General features: G+C 38.4%; 1 protein-coding gene across 5 annotated transcripts in view; it reads left to right on the top strand.

Annotated features, from left to right (window-relative positions):
• Nucleotides 1-22,264, top strand: part of LOC136858309 (cytosolic carboxypeptidase-like protein 5) — a 376,851-nt gene that overhangs the window by 45,511 nt on the left and 309,076 nt on the right. For all 5 annotated transcript variants that reach the window (XM_067137753.2, XM_067137752.2, XM_067137756.2 and 2 more), the window contains one exon: nucleotides 4,997-5,134. In XM_067137753.2, the coding sequence (XP_066993854.2) occupies nucleotides 4,997-5,134 (138 nt within the window). The remainder of the gene's footprint in view (nucleotides 1-4,996; nucleotides 5,135-22,264) is intronic.

The following is a 22,264-nucleotide window of genomic DNA, read 5'->3' as shown; positions in this document are numbered from 1 at the left end:
TACACATCACTAGCTGTCTTTAACGACAAAATCAGGCGGACCGTCGGCGGGGAAATAACTTACATCACCCAGGTTATTCTTGCTGCTGCTGAGGAGTCCATTCCGTTCTACTCGGGGACTCCTCGCCAAAAGCTTGTTCCTTGGTGGAACGAAGACATAGCAGCAGCTATCAAAGAACACCGTCGCGCTCACAAACATTACCGTAGACAGCCTACTGCGGCCAACTTGGTAACATTTAAGAAATTCCGTGCTAAGGCGCGAGTTCTTATTCGCCAAAGTAAGAAGGCTTCATGGGAGAGATGTGTGTCATCTATGACGTCACATACTCCATCATCTCAAGTGTGGACGTATTTCGGGTATCCAAGGATCATCTTCTCTACCGGGAATTTCCATTGCAGGCAACATTGTCACTGAACCCCTCCTGATTGCTGACCATCTCGCTAGTCATTTCGCGATGTATCTGGCTCCGGGAATTTTCATCCTGATTTCCTCGCTCTGAAGCGGGAGGCGGAACGTTCTCACCTTAGTTTTGCCTCTCAAGCTTCAGACGACTACAACGTGTCCTTTGCGGAGTGGGAACTCCGCAGCGCCCTAGCGCTTTGCAAGGACATGTCTCCTGGACCGGACAACATCCATAACCAGATGTTGAAACACTTTAGTGATGATAGTTTACTATATCTCCTTCGTGTGTTCAACCGAATCTGGATGGAGTGTGATTTTCCGTCTCAGTGGCGAGAGGGCATAGTCATTCCTGTCCTCAAGCCTGACAAAGATCCTAAGTATGCAGGAAGTTACAGACTGATTTGTCTTACAAACTGCCTGTGTAAGCTGTTTGAGAGGATGGTTAATCACCGATTAGTGTGGTGTCTGGAAAAACAAGGACTCTTGTCCGAATACCAATGTGGATTTCGAGCCGCTCGATCCACCACTGACCACTTGGTACGCCTGGAGAGCTCTATTCAGGATGCATTTCTCCGCAAACAGCACTTGGTAGCTGTTTTTTTTTTGACTTAGAGAAGGCCTATGACACCACATGGTGATATGGTATCCTTTCAGTCCTGCGTCAGTGGAGATTCCGAGGTACTTGCCGGCGTTTATTGCGAATTTCTTGTCCCTCCGTCTATTCCGTGTCTGAGTAGGGAGGACATATTCGCAATACCACGTACAAGAAAATGGAGTTCCACAGGGATCGGTCCTTAGTGTCACTCTGTTCGCGATTGCCATCAACGGTATTGTTGCTGCTGCTGGTCCAGCAGTTATACCGTCGCTATATGTGGACGATTTTACTCTGCACTATAGCTCGCGTAATATGGCAGTCGCAGAGCAACAATTACAACAAGCTATTAGGAGGGTGGAGCAGTGGACCTTAGAACATGGATTTCGGTTTTCTGCCGCAAAGACCTCTGTTGTCCACTTTTGTCATTAACGTACTCTTCACCCCCATCCTGAGCTTTATTTAGACCATGTCGTTCTTCCAGTTGTTGACACTTACCGATTTCTTGGGCTACTTTTTGACAGTAAATTATCGTGGGAGCCACACGTGCGGCAGTTAAAAGTGCAATTCACTAAGAAGCTTAATATCCTGAAGTTTCTTAGCAGCACTTCTTGGGGGGCTGACCACGCGGTGCTCCTACGATTCTATAGGGCACATATTTTATCTCGACTTTACTACGGCAGTGCAGCATATGGCTCAGCAAGACCATGTGTTCTTGCGAAGCTAAACAGCATCCAACACAGCGGGGTTAGGTTGGCGACGGGAGCTTTTCGTACAAGCCCCATAGCTAGCCTGCTCGCTGAGTCTGGTGTGCCGCCTTTACACCTGAGGCGCCAGCAAATGCTTCTTTCGTATGCTGCTCATTTGCGACAGATGCCACTTCATCCCAGCTATCCGTGCGTATTCAACAATGGGAACCGTTTTCTGTACGCTGCTCATCCTCGAGCAACGCGGCCGGTTGGAATACGCTTGGAGAGCAGTTACAGGTTGTTTAACGTACCTTCGGTTCCTTGCCTTGTGAGACAACCAAGTGGGGTACCTCCGTGGGTAGTACGGCGACCTGAAATAATCCTGGACCTACACACTGGCCTGAAGGAAAACACGGACGACAATGATAGGTTTCTTTATGCTCTCCCAGAAACCTGTAGTGTGTACACAGCAGAGCTCTATGCTATCTGTGGAGCTCTGCGGTACGCACTGTACAATGAACGCTGACACTTTCTTGTGTGTTCTGACTCCTTGAGTTTGCTTCAATCTATTGATACCCGTTTCCCTCGGCACCCTCTGGTGCAGCGGATCCAGGACCTGCTGGCCGGGTGTTCGGATGCCGGCACCAGAATCGCGTTTCTGTGGCTCCCAACCCACATGGGCATAGAGGGAAACGAGTTAGCAGATCAGGCTGCCAAGGAGGCAGTTACACTGCCCCCGTTGCCTTTCAAGGTTCCAGCAAGTGATATTCGCTCTCAACTGAGACATCTGGTTATGTCCCATTGGGAGATGGAGTGGCAGGCCATTCCACATCCCAATAAGCTGAGAGCGATAAAAGGAACAACGAAGGTATGGAAGACTTCCCTTCGGACTTCGCGGAGGGAAGCCGTGGTATTATGTCGGGACATAACCAGATGTCTCAGTTGAGAGCGAATATCACTTGCTGGAACCTTGAAAGGCAACGGGGGCAGTGTAACTGCCTCCTTGGCAGCCTGATCTGCTAACTCGTTTCCCTCTATGCCCATGTGGGTTGGGAGCCACAGAAACGCGATTCTGGTGCCGGCATCCGAACACCCGGCCAGCAGGTCCTGGATCCGCTGCACCAGAGGGTGCCGAGGGAAACGGGTATCAGTAGACCCCTTACGGAGTGTACGAACCTGGTCGATCTTCGCCGTAGTCTTAATCTCCCGAGTACCATCTCCCTTATCTTGCGTGATGATGAGCAGTCAGCAGACCTCGTCATCCGCTTTATGAGGGATAGTGGTTTGTTTTATCATGTGTATTGCTAGTGTATTTGTGTCAATTGCGCTTTTATCCTATTGACTTGATTTTAGTTTGTGTTGCGCATTTTATTGTGTTATTTTAACGTCTAACGTAAATTGTGTGTGTGTATATATATATATTTGTACTACCAGGCAATGCCTTATTCCCTGGTTCTTTTTGGATTCAGCAACTGTTTGCTTCGCTCTGTTTCTTTCATCTATGTACAATTCCCTGTCTGCATCAGCCCTTGTTTGGAGCCATTTCTGATAAGCCTTCTTTTTATGTTTACAAGCTACTCTCACTTTTTCATTCCACCAACATGTTCACTTTTTCCCATCTTTACACACTGTTGTTCCTAGGCATTCCCTTGCTGTTTCTACTACTCCATCCCTGTATGCCACCCATTATGTATCGTGAACCTGCTTACTGTCCACTGTTCAGAATGGAAATTCTAAGTTCCCATGGAGGGAATTAGATATTTTTCCACCAATGGAGCATATCAAAAATTAGATGTATGGCTTTTCAGGCATTTGCTCTATTTAGAACTTTCTACTAATTATATCTATGTACTTCTCCCAAATTTCCTCGTACTGGAGATTTTCTGTCCTTATTCGTTTACAGACATTTAACTTTCTCTATTCTAGGCTTAGAGATACTTAGTTCACTACAAATCAGATAGTGATCTGTTTCATCGAAAAATACCAAAAAAACCCCGTACATTCCTAACAGATTTCCTGAATTCGAAGTTGGTTAAGATATAGTCTATTATGGATCTGGTAGTCCTAGCCTCCCATGTGTAGCGGTGAATAGCCTTATGCTTGAAGAATGCATTCATAACTGCTAAACCCATACTTGCACGAAAGTCCAGCAGACGTTTTCCATTCCTATTAGCTTCCATATCTTCCCCACATTTACCAATCACCCTTTCGTATCTTTCAGTTCTGTTTCCAACTCTCACATTCAAATCGCCCATTAGCACTATCCTTTCCTTGCTGTTCACCCTGACTACGATGTCACTCAATGCTTCATAAAACTTGTCAATTTCATCCTCATCTGCATCCTCACATGGTGAATATACTGAGACAATTCTTGTCCTAATTCTTCCAACTGCCTAATCTATCCACATCATTCGCTCATTTACGTGCCTAACAGAAACTATGTTGCGTGCAATAGTATTCCTAATGAACAGCCCTACCCCAGACTCTGCCCTTCCCTATTTAACACCCGTCAAGTACACTTTATAATCCCCTATCTCGTCTTTATCTCCCCTTACCTGAATATCACTTACTCCTAGCACATCCAGATGCATCCATTTTGCTGACTCACCCAGTTCTACTTTCTTTCTTCCATAAGCCTCATTTATATTGATAGCTCCCCATCGAATTCCATTTCGTTCGCCAAGTTGTTTCCATGGAGTCCCTCGTCTGTCGAATGGGAATGGGACTGCGTTACTCCCATAGGTCTGAGGCTTGCTTAAAATGTTTTGAGCTTGGTAAATTCATGAAGCAGGATGCTACCCTACTTACACATAGTCCAAGTGAGGTTCTCTCCTCTAACGGGTTGGGGACCACGGTGGATTGTATAGCCCTAGGCGCCTGAGCACAAGGAAGGCCATGAGTCAGAATATGTCCGAGATGCCCACTCCCATTCCGTAGCAACTGGTATCCCGACTCTCAGGACCACTTACTAGGCCACTCAGCCGTTGCCCATGGTTCACGAACTAGGACGTGACTATAGTAACCAACACCATGAACTATATATTCTTAAGTAATTGAAATATTAAAAAGGCCTTAATAAATATTACCAATTAAGTTGCAAAACTCTTTGTCACAATTTGAATCATGTTTTCATATCAAAATTTATTACTAACTTCATTTATGTTTATACCCAAAGTACCAATTTTTTGTTTTCACTGTATGTAGCCCCTGTCTGAATAAAGTTTGATACCTTTGCTGATTATTGACATGCTACGTTATTGCTGTTTCTGCAATCCTTTTATTATTACTACTACCTTCTTTGTTTTTTCCTCAGGAAATGCAAACGCTACAGGGAAAGTTAGCCCTGCTGATGATGTTCCAGACTTTGAGTTTAATATCTGGACCAAGCCAGATTGTGCTGGGACAGAGTACGAAAATAGTAATAGGACATGGTTCTACTTTGGAATCAAAGGTTAGTGTCCCTTATTTGTAGACTTGTACAGTGTACTAGTGGAAATTATCTGCTAATGTTATTGCTTGTGAAGGAATAGCAGATGTTACTATTGTTTTGTAGCCCATCTGATGGCTGTGATCATTAAGGCGTCAAATGTTTAAAGTCTGATACTGTGGTTATCTGATTTGTGTTCTGTTGGTGGAAAGAAATGTTACCATCAGAATGCTGGCCAGCAGGATAGGGGAGGTGGTAGTTTACAATTTCTAATCACTAGATTGCATTTCAAAAGCCTGGGTTCAGTTCCAAACCTCTCTGCATTGTTCATTTGGAGTGAGGGCATATGAGACACTGTTGATGTTGGTTTGTTTGTCCTTAACCCTTGAGCAGAGCCCTTGCTGTTATTCAGTATGAGTAGGCTATGTGCCAACACCGGGTTTCACTCTCTTCATACCTCATCTTCACCATAATACACCCAGATATGCAGGGTTATGCTCGAAGCAGCTCAAACTGATTTTTACAGAAAATCAACATGTAAACATTTTTACATAAATCAAATAAATCCCACTAATATAGGAAACTACTTGTATGAGTATTTCAGACGCGAATGTACGTTGGACGTATTATTTGAAAAGCGGGAAAAAAAAAATGCATTTTTGAAATCATTTTTGAAAAATAAAAAATTGGTTTTCGACAGGAATATCGGATATTATTTAGTCTTTCTTCTTTACTCTTAAATCTGAAAGAAAGAATATTTAATTCTGAATAATTTGATATCAATGTATTTTTTATGCTACAATTCATTGGTGATGTATGACACAAAATTATCAGTGTACACATAACTCTAATTGATGTTAGGTTCTTCACTTTCTGATGTATGGTGAGCAGCAGTGACTGTGCATAAATATTCAGGAGTAAAATAGTTACTTTCCTCATAATGTGAATTACTTTTGACCAAAAAAAAAAGGTCACTATTACTGTGTAAATCATGTGGAAAATTTATAATGTCCAATAACGGACTAACTATGTTAGTACTGTAAATTTACTCATTCAGGACAAATATTCCAGGTTTCCTATGGGAATCAACATCTACACCATCTGATGGCCAGGTAGGCATCATTTTTGAAAATAAGACAAAGTCTGTCATAGTCTCCAAGTAGCCTGTGCAGTGGCCTCCACGGTATGCACTAGCCATGCGTCTTGGTATATTGATATTGTAAATATATTGCAAGTTATGAATCTCATTCCGTATTGACGGTTATCACTTTACAAAAGAAAATATTTATAAAATCCTCCTATCAATACAAGTCATCTGTTAGATGAAGCAAAGTCTATACATGTTTCAGCCTAATCTCAAGGCCATCTTCAGTAGTAAAACAATGATTACATAATATACAAACAAATTAAAAATCGTAATGATGTGAAGTGACAGTGATCATGATTAGTGAGTTAAGAACACATTGAGGTACAAAGTTCTCTCGTCTAATAGATCTTGGTGACTGTTAAATAAAAACACTATGCTGAGGAGTGTAGTGAGACCGTCAATACTGTGAATGAAACGTGTATAACATTTGACAACTTGTCAGTGTGACTTGAGACCGACAAGGTCATCTCCACTGTTGTTTATAAGTTTCATTTCCGTATTGATAGATATTACTTTACAAAAAACAATATAAATATAAGTCACCACCTTATCAATACAAAATTTATTCACATTCAGCTAGTAAATATGGTCAAGACCGGTTTCGACCCCTAGGGGGTCATCTTCAGTTGACATGCATAAAAGATATATTTTACAAAAACATCACATATAATGATTAAAACTTAAATTAAATCGAACTGATCATAAATGTTGGTATTATGTCTTGGTACATTTGATCTATTGTATGTGTCAATCCTAAGTTTCCCAGCATACAGTGTCAAGGTAAGTAGTTAGCTAATATACATGATCCAAAATCTGAAAATTAAGATCACAAATATTGTCAAAAACATCACTTTCTTAAAACAATGTTTACAAAACAATCTAACTCCTAAATTTCTTAGGAAATATAATAATAAACATAGAAGCACCCATCAAACCCAAAATACACAAAACAAGACAAACCGAATATGGCTTAAGGAAGAAATTAAATTCATGTATAGAAAGAAACAACACCTCAACATACAAATGTATGAAGCACACCTTAAAGCCTCACATGAACTACCACACACATACTGGAACAACTTCCAACAAATAACTAACGAAAAGATAGAAAATATAGCCATACAGAAACAGAACACCCTGAATAAGAAACTCAACGCACTTAAGACATCACTAAACCAAACCAATCATACACAGAACAGACAACACACTACCGTTCTTACTGAAAGCAACCAACATATATTCCATCCGCCACTCAAAAACCTAACTAACACAGTATTCAATGAAAAAGAAACTACTATACTGAGCAAGGGACCGAAACATAACTGGAAAAACAATTCAATTTTTGAAAACATTACTACTATTATTACTGAAACGGAAGATGCTCTAAATAAAATACCTCAAGAAAAACAAAATGAAATTAGATATGAAATTAAAAAAACACTACCACAATATATCAATAAAATCACCCAAAAACCTCAAAATCAAGAAATCACAAACCAAATACAAATTAAGGTCCAGCAAAATAACTTACTAGTAATAAAGGCAGACAAAGGAAACACTACAGTCATTATGGATAAAGAGGAATATATAACAAAAACAAAAACCTGCTTTCAAGATGAAACTTTTCAAATTAAGACTAAAGATCCTACTAACAGTATCCAAAAGAACTTAAAAACTCTCCTAAAAAACATCAATTTTCTCTTGAACGAACAGGAAACACAAAATTAATCACCATGAATCCAGGGATACCTACAGCTAAAGCTTACCCTAAAATCCATAAAGACAACATTCCTCTGAGACCCATAATAAACTACAGGCCAAGCCCTATCTATAAATTATCCAAATACATTCAAAAATTCCTCAAAAAACATTGTATTTCAAGCAAATAAAACCATAAAAAACTCAATAGAATTTTGCAGTATTACTAAGAATATAAGAATAGAACATTTCTACAAGCTAGCAACACATGATATAACAAACATGTATCCTAATATACCCACACAAAAAACTATTACTATCATAGAATTCAATCTTTATAACCATAGTAAGCTAAGCAAATTGGAAATAGATGAATTTATAAAACTATTACAATTTGCTATCAATAACAATTATTTCAAGTTCCATGACACTATCTATCAACAGAAAGGATTACCCCTGGGCTCACCAATATCAGGCATAATAGCTGATATATATATGGACTTTTTAGAACACCAAGAAATCAAAAAAATAGGAAATATCATCTATTGGTGCAGGTTTGTCGATGATGCATTCATAAGCATGGACAATAGACATACTAATGAAAACATAATCTTAGAACAACTAAATAAAATAGATCCCCATATTAAATTTACCATGGACACTGAATATAACAACACCATAAACTACTTGGATATATCCATAACCAGACATAACAACCACCTAACATACAACATATATAGAAAACCTACCCATACATCAAATACAATAAAGATAGACTCCACCCACCCACATACTCACAAGAGAGCTGCATACTATAGTATGATTCACAGAGCATATAACATTCCACTTTCAAAGGAAAATCTAAATGAAGAATTAAACACAATCCACGAAATAGCAAAACAAAACGGATATAAAAGAGGATAAACCGGATCATCAACAAAGTCAAAAACCAACCGAAAACCAAGCTAACCAGAATCACCAAAGATAAAAAAGAATATGCACTGTTTACTTACAACAATAACCATATACATCCCATAACAAATATCTTCAAAAAACAAGGTCTAAAAATAGCATACAAAACTACACGCAATAACACCAACATACTATACAATTCCAAATCAGTTAATAACATAAATAAATACAATCACTCAGGAGTCTATCGCCTCAAATGCAACGACTGCCGAGCCAGCTATGTAGGGCTTACTGGTAGGAGTTTTTTAATACGATATAATGAACATGTAAATGCCGTCAAACACAGACACTTCTCAGCTATGGGTCAGCACATTGACGATCAAAAACACAATTTCACGGACATTAATAGTGACATGCAAATCCTCAATATGAATCCAAAAAGTCCCTTGCTCAGTATAATAGAAGAATTTTACATAAATTTAGACAAATACGTCAATCCGAACTCCAACTTAAAATGAAAGCATAGACAGAAACAATATTCTTTTTCATGCAGTAATTCCCTTACTAAAAGATTTCTACCTTAAAAGAATTAATAAACAAAAATCCATACATTCAAATCAACCGCCCCAAGACCTCCTCCCCTCCAACCCCACTCCCGTTACTAACACTCCACCCATGCCCCCAAACCTCCCCTCTACCGTCGCCAACTACAATCTCAGAGCAACACGCATCAGATCTCAACAGGCAGCCACACAGAGTGCACGGTTCCAACACCTAAAGTAAGTGAAACGACATACGATTTACTATTACACTTTCATACCACACCATTTTCACACTCATTATTTCTACTTCCAGATACTTTGTTTTCACAACATATATGCTTCTACGATAAAATCAACGTGCACCCTACCAGGACGCATAACATTCAACGCGTTCTTACAAATGTCACCAACTCAACATATTATGGCACACGAAAAGAAGAACATGCTCCATCAATATATTCAAGACTCTTAATAGTTCTAACAACAGTAGCTGCCTAAAATATCGCCAGACATTACAACCAAATATTACCTGAATTGCAAGCAGATTATACAAATACTTATCTAACCGCAATTTTGTATATAGTTATATATTTTTACGGACCCATTATATCGGAACATTATAACTAATACCAATATAAATGGTCCGTTATTGGACATTATAAATTTTCCAGCTAACTCGTTCTTGGTTGCCTGCGTTTCGCCCTCGTGTGCTAAGTTAGGCTCGTCAGTTGGGACTTAGCACACCACCCAAGACGCAAGGCTAGTGCATACCGTGGAGGCCACTGCATAGCCTACTTGAAGCCACCAGCAGTGCCAATGCACTATGAGAGCTATGTCTCATTTTCAAAAATTGATGCCTGCCTGGCTAGATTTCCTATGGGAATCAACATCTACAACATTATAATTAATCAAATACTGTTGTGAAAACCTCGTTAACCCCATTTTACCCCAAACAATGTATATATAGCACCACATATTAATAACGTTAATGCAATGTATTTTTAACAAGGTATATATATACCACTGTTTTAGTTGTGTGTCCAATTTAACAAGATTATCCAATACCTATGCTCAACAAAACAAATAGTTTTTTAAAAGTTTAACCCTATTCCAAGACATAAAATAATAGGCTTTATAAACTGATACTTTAGTATTTAAGATATATGCCAACAAGGTATTGCATACTAATATTTTAATCACAAGTGTCCAAACCAATAATTCTACATTTTCATATGACTGATCAATAATCAATTAATGTAATTTAAGAACCAATTTTTAATGTATATTACTGAACTTACTACTATTAATTTACACAAATGTATGTACATCTCATTCCACACTGTACAACCCAAATTAGATAGTGATAACATGAAAAATAGCATGTAATTTCATGGATGATGTATATTAGCTAACTACTTACCTTGACACTGTATGCTGGGAAACTTAGGATTGACACATACAATAGCTCAAATGTACCAAGACATACATACCAACATTTATGATCAGTTCGATTTAATTTAAGTTTTAATCATTATATGTGATGTTTTTGTAAAATATATCTTTTATGCACGTCAACTGAAGATGACCCCCTAGGGGTCGAAACCGGTCTTGACCATATTTACTAGCTGAATGTGAATAAATTTTGTATTGATAAGGTGGTGACTTATATTTATATTGTTTTTTGTAAAGGTCATCTCCATTCGAGACGACAACTTTTAGTTACAAATGTTATACACATTTTATTCGCTGTATTGACGGTCTCACTACACTCCTCAGCATAGTGTTTTTATTTAACAGTCAGCAAGATCTATTAGACGAGAGGACTTTGTACCTCAATGTGTTTTTAACTCACTAATCATGATCACTATCACTTCACATCATTACGATTTTTAATTTGTTCGTATATTATGTAATCATTGTTTTACTACTGAAGATGGCCTTGAGATTAGGCTGAAACATATATAGACTTTGCTTCATCTAACAGATGACTTGACTTGTATTGATAGGAGGATTTTATAAATATTTTCTTTTGTAATTTGTAAATATACTCATCCAGGACAAATATTCCAGATTCCCTATGGGAATCAGCATCTACATCATCACATAACCTCTTGCACCGATAGATCGGTGTGCTGAGTGCAAGAGGGTTAATAAAGAAAATTACATCTTTGCCAAATTCAATGACCTTTTGTCGAATTATTCTATGACCGATATATCAAGAGGCAAGAATACTTAGACGAGCTGAGTGGCTCAGTTGATAGAGCACTGACTTTCTGAGCCTAAGTTGATGGGTTTGATCTTGATTCAGTCCGGTGGTATTTAAGGATGCTCAAAGACACCATCCTTGTATGGGTAGATTTACTGGCACGCAATAGAATTCGTGTTGGACCAATTTTCTGGCCCCTAGACATCTAAGTTGGATGTAAACTAATAACATTATTATTTTAAGAATATATTTTAGTCCTTTTGTGCCAGATGTCACTGGGTGCAGCCAATTCAGCATCTAGAGCGGGAGCCATTAATTTAGTGCACTATCATATACAGTAGATTAGTGTTACTTGCCGACACGGGCCTTTCATTCAAGCGGCATACATACAGCAGGAGTAGAGGGAATGAATCACATGATAACAGTAGCATCCTGCTTGGCAGTCGACCACTGAATCGGTATCATAATATTATATCACTAAGTTTACACAAGGTGTAATAATGGTTTGTAATCATAATATTATTAATTTGCAAACATGAAAATACTGGTCCATTCTGTGGCATAATATGTTTAAGTATAGAGTGCAGAAGTATGCCCGCAGCACGCAATATTGCTCGGCATTGGGGCAAGCTGTTGTCACGACCCAGTGGATACTGGCAGAGTCTGTTGATGGGGAATACTGTTGAAAGGGTTTACGATGGCTGCGGAATTGGGAGTATAGGATTTATTGAACAGAAAAGTTCAAGATGCAGAATACAATGTCTGTGGGGTATCAGAACATACACGGTTTACTTTGAAAACAAGTGTGTATAAATTGGGAGTCATTGTATTTGCTGATGTGATGCGCAGAGCACTCTTTATTGTTGGATCCCTGAGCATTGATCTGTCTTTGCTTTCATTTTGTTCATGGCTGAGAAAAGTTGCTTGGAATAGTATCTGGACCCAAACATACACACAATCTGTGCTGCAATCTTGTGCAGCCTGGGAAAGTTTTCTTGGTGTAATAAACGATACCATTGCGACAAATCCAGAGTGTTGTAATATCTTCCTTTCAGTAAGGGAGAATTTTGTAAATCTATTATTTCCAATTGCATTGACGACTGGAAGTAATCAGGGGTTACTGAGAAGATAGTGCTGAGCAATCTCATGTCTTTTTTTTTTCCAAAATATCTAGCTCTTGGAACCTCGCTTCGAAAGGCTGGAGAAGCTGAAAGATCTTCTTGGGATAATTGTCCAAAGAGGTCTCAGGAGTCCATTTCGAATTTGCCACTCAAACGAACTGAGCTTTTCTGTGAACGCTTTTAGTTTATTGTGCATATCTATGTTTGTTAGATCTTTCCCTTGCAGTGACTTACTCAGGTGGTTTAGGTGCATTATTATATCTGCAAGAAATGCCAAGTTTGTCTATCCTTTCATTTGCAGGAAAAGAGCTATTTCTTTATGAATGACAAAAAAATATGTCAAGAACTTTTCTCAGACTTAGCCAGCGATCTGTGCTGCGGTAGAGTATATCACCGTAAGCTCCTTCGAGATCTCGTAAAAATCCTTTAAACTGACGATGATTAACACAGTGACGTTGGACAAAATCTATACATGTCACTACAATTTTCAGAACATGTTGCAGTTGTTGTGGCACGGAGTGCTTTTTGGTGAATAAAACAGACTTGCCATATCCTTCCCGACTTAGCATTTATTTTTTTAAATGAGTGATGAAGCCCTGCTGTCACCGGACCATTTGCAGTTCGCTGTTTGAAGCCACAGAATAGAGCATTTCCCATTAATGTTCCATGTTATTGAATCTTACACTTGAGCTGTCTTTCGAGATCCCCTCCCATGTGATAAATATCATTTTTGATCTGTATTGATGATATTTGATTGGAATAATAATGATAAGTTAATTTATTTTGACCACCTAATCAATACAATAAGTCTTGTCTTTGTTGATTTACATTGACATGTTAACTAAAATGGTTCATGTTTTGCCTTGTATATAGGCATCATCAGCCATTGCCTTAACCTTGAAATAAAATCAGGCACCTGATTTAGCCTACATATAAATAAAATAAAACAAATTTTTAAAAAGCCTTGGAGAGACTTGAACTAAAATTAACATATAGTAAAAGGCTTGTACAATATTGGTTTTAAAGATATTGCAATGAGTGAGGAGTTTACAATTGGTGAAAGTATTTGCAATATTGACATTAGAAGGCTAGTATTATAATTAAAATGAACAAAGCAACAGTCTGTTGTAAACAAGTATGAACAGATTTTATTTCTATTACAAGAATCAATTCCCTTCACCAATATATTCTTAAAAATGTTCAACCTCAAATTAATAAGCACTCCCACCTCCTCTACAACTAATACACTCCCCTCCCTTCCCCTCACCGCCAGTACCTCTAATTCAAATGCAACCAATAGACCCATAGCCACACCCACTCTAATAATGCTCCCTCCAACGGCATCTCACTGTTACAAAACGAGCAGCAATATACTTTTCCTCTTTTTCTCCTACCAATTGCAGCTCCCCTCCAAGTACTACAAACAAGCCCATATTCACGCCTTCACATACAGATCTCCCTCCAACACAAACCTACAGCTATAACACTTGTAGTAAGAAGTCGACAGTCGTCAATAACTTTTAGCTCAACGTAACAAGTTACCCTCACCATCGTCAAATGGTAAGGGTACACAATTTCCACTTAAACATTTTATTACGATTTTTTTTACACAATTAACACCACGCTTCTGGTTTCCTTTTACAGATTCAACTGTCACATTGCCTTTTGACAGAATGTCAATAAACCCATATTCTTACCAACATTTTAGCATCGCATCAAATTGAGATGGTCCATAGAGGTCCAATTTAAACATTGTTTATCAACCTTCAACTATGTATTTTTTCATCAAAGTGAACCACAACTTCACCATATGCCATTGACTTTCGACTTTTATCTCATGTAAACAAATAATTACAGGTCACTTGACCATCCTTCAACATTATTTTATTCAACATTATTTTTAATTTTCGTCATTGTCTAATTTTAACCGCTGGTTGGTCAACATAATTTTATAGCAATCTTACCACTTGTTTTCAACAGACTGTTGCTTTTTTCATTTTAATTATAATAGTAGTCTTCTAATGTCAATATTGCAAATACTTTTACCAATTGTAAACTCCTCACTCATTGCAATATCTTTAAAATCAACATTGTACAAGCCTTTTACTATATGTTCATTTTAGTTCAAGTCTCTCCAAGGCTTTTTAAAAATTAGTTTTATTTTATATATATGTAGGCTAAATCAGATGCCTGATTTTATTTCAAGGTTAAGGCAATGACTGATGATGTCTATATAGAAGGCGAAACATGTACCATTTTAGTTAACATGTCAATGTAAATCAACAAAGACAAGACTTATTGTATTGATTAGGTGGTCAAATTAATAAATTAACGTTATTATTCCAATCCCCTCCCATGCCGCAAATATGACGAGACACTGTCGGTTTCGGGAGAAATACCACTTCAGATTTACGATTTTCCCCTGGGATAAACTTTCCGCAACAACAAACTTACACGATATCACGATAGGCCCCTCCAAGAATGCTTTCATCGTAATGATCTGCATGACTTACCGGTATTCAGTCATCAGTGGTCTGCAATTAGGGCTGATGCCCAGGTGGCAGAGTCCCTATCAACTTTTTATCTTTCTTAAACATTTTCAAAGAACTTGGAAACTTATCGACATTTCTGTTGATTATTTATTCCAATCCCGTACTCCTCGTCATGTAAATTAATATTTGCCCCAATTTTTCTTCTTGAATTCCAACTTTATATTCACATTATGATCTTTCGTACTTTTAAAACTTCTGTTCAAGCTTATTCATCTACTTATGTCATTTCATGCCAACTCTCCACTGACAGCTCGAAACATACCACTTACATTGAATCACTAACAATAAATGTCCACCTTTTTGATATGTTTGCTTTAGTACATGTTTCATTACTTGGGAACATCTTCAGCTTTGTACAATGCTTAGGTGAAATTACAAAGTCTATTTTATCTTCTTAAAAATTCTCTTAATGGATTACCTTATGGTTAAAAACTATATGAATCTGAAAACGTTAAAATAAGTCAATTAAAATCAATGTGGATGGTTGAATATGGAGGGAAATGGATTTACCTTATTTTAACCTTTATTATTATTGATTCAATGTAAACAAGATTTGATATGGGAAATGAAGCTGATTTCTTGCGAACATACCACTTAGTTGAGCATCTTGTCTCCTTACTCCCTCTACATCATCCCATTTACATTCATACCAATGTCTGCTGTCCATCTCGCAACATGAAGTCCCCTTGCCGTGACTCACAATCCTGCAACTCATTTACTACTCTATAATATCATCCACAAATAGCCTAATCTGCGATTCCAGTTCTTTACTTATATCACACATATATATAGGAAAATATGGAGGTCCTGTGGGATCTTCCCCCCTCCCCCCCCTTCTTAATCATTACATGATCAGATAATGCTTCCCCTACTCTAATTCTCTGAGTTCTGTTTTCTAGAAATTTAGTCACACATTCAACCACTCTTTTGTCTAGTCCAATGGCCCTCATTTTTATCAGTAATTTCCCATGATCTACCCTGTCAAGAGCTTATAGGTCAATAGTGATTTCCCATGATCTACCCTGTCAAGAGCTTATAGGTCAACAGTGATACAGTCCATTTTACCTACACACCATCAAGACTGGCATGAAGTGCAAGAAATTGAAAATATCTGTGCTATATCTTGCTGGAATCCTACAAGATGATCTTCACTGGAATTATTCCTAAACCCAAAATGCTTTCTATCAAACCAGTTAGTAATTTGTAGGGGGCGGATTTCTATGACAAGTCATATTTCTTCCCTTAACGTTATATCTTATAATCTTATATTTTCAACACGTTTCCAAGCATGATAATCAAAATTAAACAGGTTTTATTGAGCATATAAATGCATATTTAGGCTTTCTTAATTTTTATGGCATATTTTGAACGAAATATCATTATAACGGCATATTTTGGTAATTTTCATTTGAATTTCATTTTATAAAAATCAGAATAAGCTCTAGAAATTATTTTTCAGGATAGACTGGAATATACTACTGAAGAACCATTGTAAAGTAGTGTATGGAATGTTTCTAACAGGTAGGAGCTATTGTTTGCTAGCTGGGTCAATTCCTGGAAACCAGGCTATTGTTTACATGGAAGCAGAGGTAATTCTGCAGTTATTTGTCATTGTTCTTATCTCTCTCCTTCGCCCTTCGCTCTTCCACTTTCAACACACTGAATGACCTTGGTCATTAGGGAGCTTCAGTCATTCAGTTCCTTTCAATATGCCTAAAACGAAAGTCTCAATTTGTGGGAAGTTGCAAAGTTTTTTTTGTGAGTTCGGTGAAAACATATTCAGTACGGATGGAGTGATATTATTCTGTAAGTTGTGTGAGGTAAAAGTTACTGCCGAAAAACGCTTCTCTGTGCAACAACACTGTAATACTGTAAAACATAAGAATTGTGTAACTAGATATTCTGTACTCGAAAATAGGCAACGTCTGCTATTCGAAACCCCAACATCAAGTTCACAGTGTTCACAATTTTCACAAGATCTCTGCAAGATGATGGTTTCGTCTAATATTTCTTTAAAGAAACTTAACAGCCGAAGGTTCAGACAGTTTCTTGAAGAATATACAAAGCATCCTGTTCCCAACGAATCTACTTTCAGGAAGGACTATCTGACCCCTTGTTATGAAGAGATGTTGGTTATAATAAGGCGTGGCGTGGGAGACAGTCAGATATGGGTTTCAATAGACAAGACCACAGATGTTAATGGAAGATATGTAGCAAATGTGATCGTCGGCACGCTGAAGGAAGACCGGCCTGGAGATACGTTCCTCCTGACATGTGAAGTGCTAGAGAAGACAAACCATTCCACCATTGCAGTTCTCTTCGACAATTCAATGAATCTGTTGTGGCCAAACAGGGCAAAGAGAAAGCACATTTTTCTATTTGTAACTGACGCTGCTCCGTATATGTGAAGGCAGCCAAGGGACTTAAAATGCTATGCCCGAAAATGATACATGTAACATGCCTTGCATGGGTCAGCTGAAGAAGTTAGAAGTGGCTACCCTGAAGTTGATAAATTAATATCGAACTGTAAGAAAGTGTTTGTCAAAGCTCCACTTCGCATTCAGAAATTTCAAGGAGAAGCACCTTCACTACCCCTACCTCCCAAGCCAGTTATAACGCGATGGGGGACTTGGGTTGATGCCGCAGTGTACTATTGCAACAGCTTAGATGCCGTGGAGAAGATCGTGAAGTCTTTTGATCCTGAAGAATCGTCCTCCATTAAAAACCACTCAAGATTTATTTTCAAGCACTACATTAAAGGCGGACCTGGCTTACATAAAGTCCAATTTTAATTCTTTATCTGGAGCAATCACTCAACTGGAAGTTTCAGGTGCAGAACTAAGCGATGCACTGGATGTTGTAAAGTGTATTGAACAGCCATTAAAGTATGCGAAAGGAACTATAGCATCTAGGGTGTGTAGAAAATTAGAAAATGTACTGGAAAAAATAGTGGACTTGTGTACCTGCATGGAATAGGTGACATTCTTTGTGGAAACCCTTCATCTGCAGATTTCCAGGAATTTTCTCCAAGTGATTTAACTCTATTCAAGCATGCTCCCCTTACATCATGTGATGTCGAAAGAAGTGTTTCTCGCTACAAGGTGATACTCAGCGACAACAGGAGGGGATTCTCATTCAACAATCTTAAGATGCATGTGGTCATAAATTGCAACAATTCTCATAATGGAGACTAGATCAGGTATGAAGTTTAATTCAAATAACATATGTTTTGTGTATAAATTAAAACTGATTGAATATTGAATAGTGAAAGTAACTGTAGTGTTTATGTCTTCCACAGAGTTCATCCTTGCCTAGGAGTATGCAGTGTAATCTTAACTAGTTCATGAAATATTCATCGTTTGGGTTAAAGGTTTTAAAGAATTAAAACTTTTTTAACTCTAAATTAATTGCAGCCTGTAGCAATCATAATAAAAGTGTTTCTATGTAACGTAGATGCTATTCATTAAGTCATATTTTGAATTTTATAGGTCATATTTTTATGTTTATTAGATCATAAATGCATACATATTTCATACATTTGTAGGTCATAGAATACTGCCCCCTATTAATTTGTAACTTGCTCATATTGTTGCCTCACTCTTATTTTCTTTGATATCATTCACCTGGAAAAGAAAGTGTGAGTAGGTTTTGCTGCTAATCTGTAATGGTTTATTTCAAACAAATCTACAGTGATATTTTTCTTTTGCTGTGTTTTGCGCATGTCGCATTTCAGTTTACCTATGAGCTCCTGCTGTGCTTTTCCTTTCCATCTGTTCAGACAGAGGTGAATGAAGTGTTGTATGATGACTGTACGTTCCATTTCCTTGTCAAATTCGGCACCTTTTGACATACAAGACACTGTGGGAGTCCATCCTTTCAGTAAAAATAGTCAGCGGGCCTCCCCGGCTTGACATAGTAACATGTTACGGTAAATGACACGATCTCAGGACTGGCATGAAGTGCAAGGACTTGTGCTATGACCTTCACCCAGTGACACATTAGGCTATCAGGCTCGCCCTTCAGCTAGTCTCCGAGCACTGCTGTTGAGTATGTGCGAGTATTTGCACTCAGTCTAGCAGAGTTGGAACAGGCTGAAGTAAGGGATTGTCTGTAGGGGTGATGTACAACAGGGACTATTTGTGCCCCATTACCACTGCAATAGCTGTGAAGACCTTACAGGAACTTTGAAAAGTGACAAGCTAATGGGCTCTAGTAGATGCCTCAATGGCAGCAATGGCGGAGGAGGAGTCCTTTAGTACAGCGAAGCTGGCAGAGGAGGCAACCCTTCTTCTTGGTGTTAAATAAGGAAGAAACCACTGCCTTGTGGTAAAGAGGAATCTTTAAAGACTAAAGGAGATAACCCCTACAGAATAATTCTGCAGTCCAGCGCAAGCAGGAAGCAACCTCTCCACTGGAATAGGGTGCTGTGAGCCAACAACTTGCACACCTGAAACAACCTTATTTTAGAAACTGGACAAAATGTACACCAGCCAGATTTTATGGAGATGACTTTTGCAGTGAAATACAGGACATGAATTGGATTCTGAAGTGCAAAACATCATGCATGAAACTGGTAGACTGAGAGAAGTAATTGCTGAAATGAATAGGAAATACTTAGGTTGAGAGAAACGAGGTAGGCAGGCTACGGAGAGGTGAGAACAGAAGAGGGTGGTGTCTGTCTTAATTTAATCTGAAAGAGAACAAATGAATAGCATTCTAGTGGAGTGGGTGTCTTACTCGCAAAGAAAGCAAAAAATAGCATAATGGAATGGACTCCTGTATCACATAGGTTAATTACTGTGTGAATAAGAACCAAGTTAGACCTGTGACCATCATGCAGTGCTCTGTGCCTACATAGCAGAAGAGGAGGAGGATTTCTGTGATCGGCTAACATCAACACTGGCAGGAATGAAGAATGGGAGACCTAAATGCAAAAACTGGTATTGAAAATGAAGAGAAATTACTGGTAGACAGGGAATAGGAGAAGAAAATAATAATGGCTAGAGATTCACAACCTCAGGATTGGCATGAAGTGCGAGGACTTGTGCTATGACCTTCATGCGGTGACGTATTGGCTATCACGTTCGTCCTTCAACCGGTCTCCGAGCACTGTTGCTGAGTATGCGCGACTGTTTGCACTCAGTCAAGCAGAGTTGGGACAGGCTGAAGTAAGGGGTTGCCTGTAGGGGTGATGTACAGCTACATTAGAATTCGTTGTAGGTGAATCACTGTTTTCGCATAAGAACTGCCACAAGATATCATGGGTATCACCTGATCTCTGGACAGAAAACCAAATCGATCACTTGGCAATAAGGAAAAGATGGAGACATTTACTCCTGGATGTGAGGAATAAATATGAACCTGGTGTAACGAGCGACCATTGCCTTACGATTGCTGACATTCAGTTGAATGTTGCAGCACCGATAAATCTGGCAGCTGTGCAAATGAAACATTTGAACTTGGAGAAATTTGGAAAAAAACAAAAGTCCGAAATGAATTTAGGGTACAGTTGAAGAATAAGTTTGAGGCCCTTGCTGAACAACCAGATGAAGAGGTAAGTACTAAATAAAACACAGTCATAGAAGTGAAGAGATAGTGGGCTACAGAGAACCAAGGAGGAAAGAATGAAAATCGGATAACACTTGGGAATCAGTTGAAAAGCGGAGAGAGTACAAGGCACTGGTCAGCTCCAGTCAAACGAGAAAAGTAGCAGCGAAGATGGAGTACAGGGAGGTCAACAAGGAAGTTATGAAGAAAGTGTATGGAGGTAAACAAATGCCTACAGGGCAGTGGGGTGAAAGTTCCTTATGGGGATCACTGTAAGTTCCTAAGTGTCAATATAAGGAAAGATCTTCATTAGGGTAATCACATAAATGGGATTGTAAATAAAGGGTACAGATCTCTGCACATGGTTATGAGGGTGTTCAGGGGTTGTAGTAAGGATGTAAAGGAGAGGACATATAAGTCTCTGATAAGACTCCAACTAGAGTATGGTTCCAGTATATGGGACCCTCACCAGGTTTACTTGATTCAAGAACTGGAAAAATTCGAAAGAAAAGCAGCCCGATATGTTCTGGGTGATTTCTGACAAAAGAGGTGCGTTAAAAAAAATGTTGCAAAGTTTGGGCTGGGAAGACTTGGGACAAAGAAGACTAGCTGCTCGACTAAGTGGTATGTTATTCATAGCAATTATAATAAGAAGTATTTTTTTGTCCACCTATTCAATACAAATCACCTTTATTGGTGTCTACACTTTCATACAATTCTTCTAAGGGACATGTTTTGCTCATATAAAGAACATCTTCAACCTTAATTTTTTTAAATCTTAAAATGATGTTCCTGAACTTTTGTAAACATATTAAAAAGACTATAGTCAAAATTAAAATTACAGTAGTCTAAAAACCAAATTACATTACATCTAAAAAACAACATTAAAGCACTTCTAAAAATATGATAACATAAAGAATTAAAATTATCACAATGTCAGTTTAAAACCTTGTCTGAAACTATTATTGAATCTTCGTCTTAAAAACAGTAGTAATTGTTTTTCTATAAAAACAGCACCAAGGTGAACATCAATCTTACGGAAAGACAATTTTTTTTTCTAGTTGCTTTACGTCGCACCGACACAGATAGGTCTTATGGCGATGATGGGACAAGAAAGGCCTAGGAATGGTATGGAAGCGGCCGTGGCCTTAATTAAGGTACAGCCCCAGCATTTGCCTGGTGTGAAAATGGGAAACCACGGAAAACCATTTTCAGGGCTGCCAACAGTGAGGTTCGAACCCACTGTCTCCCAGATGCGAGCTCACAGCTGCGTGCTAAGACGAAAATTAAAATGCAACTTAAATGACGTGGTATTTCCAGAATGTAAGTTAAAATAGAGTGCCCACAACCTGAATTGTGAAAACACAATAATCCATATTGCTTTAAACATAACAGACAGGATGCGGAATGTGTGCAGGAGTCAAGATGC

This window comes from Anabrus simplex, chromosome 1 (assembly GCF_040414725.1).
Source record: "Anabrus simplex isolate iqAnaSimp1 chromosome 1, ASM4041472v1, whole genome shotgun sequence".
NCBI classification, from domain to species: Eukaryota; Metazoa; Arthropoda; class Insecta; order Orthoptera; family Tettigoniidae; genus Anabrus; species Anabrus simplex.
The sequence above is the reverse complement of the archived record's forward strand: the minus strand, read 5'-3'. Positions and strand labels throughout refer to the sequence as shown.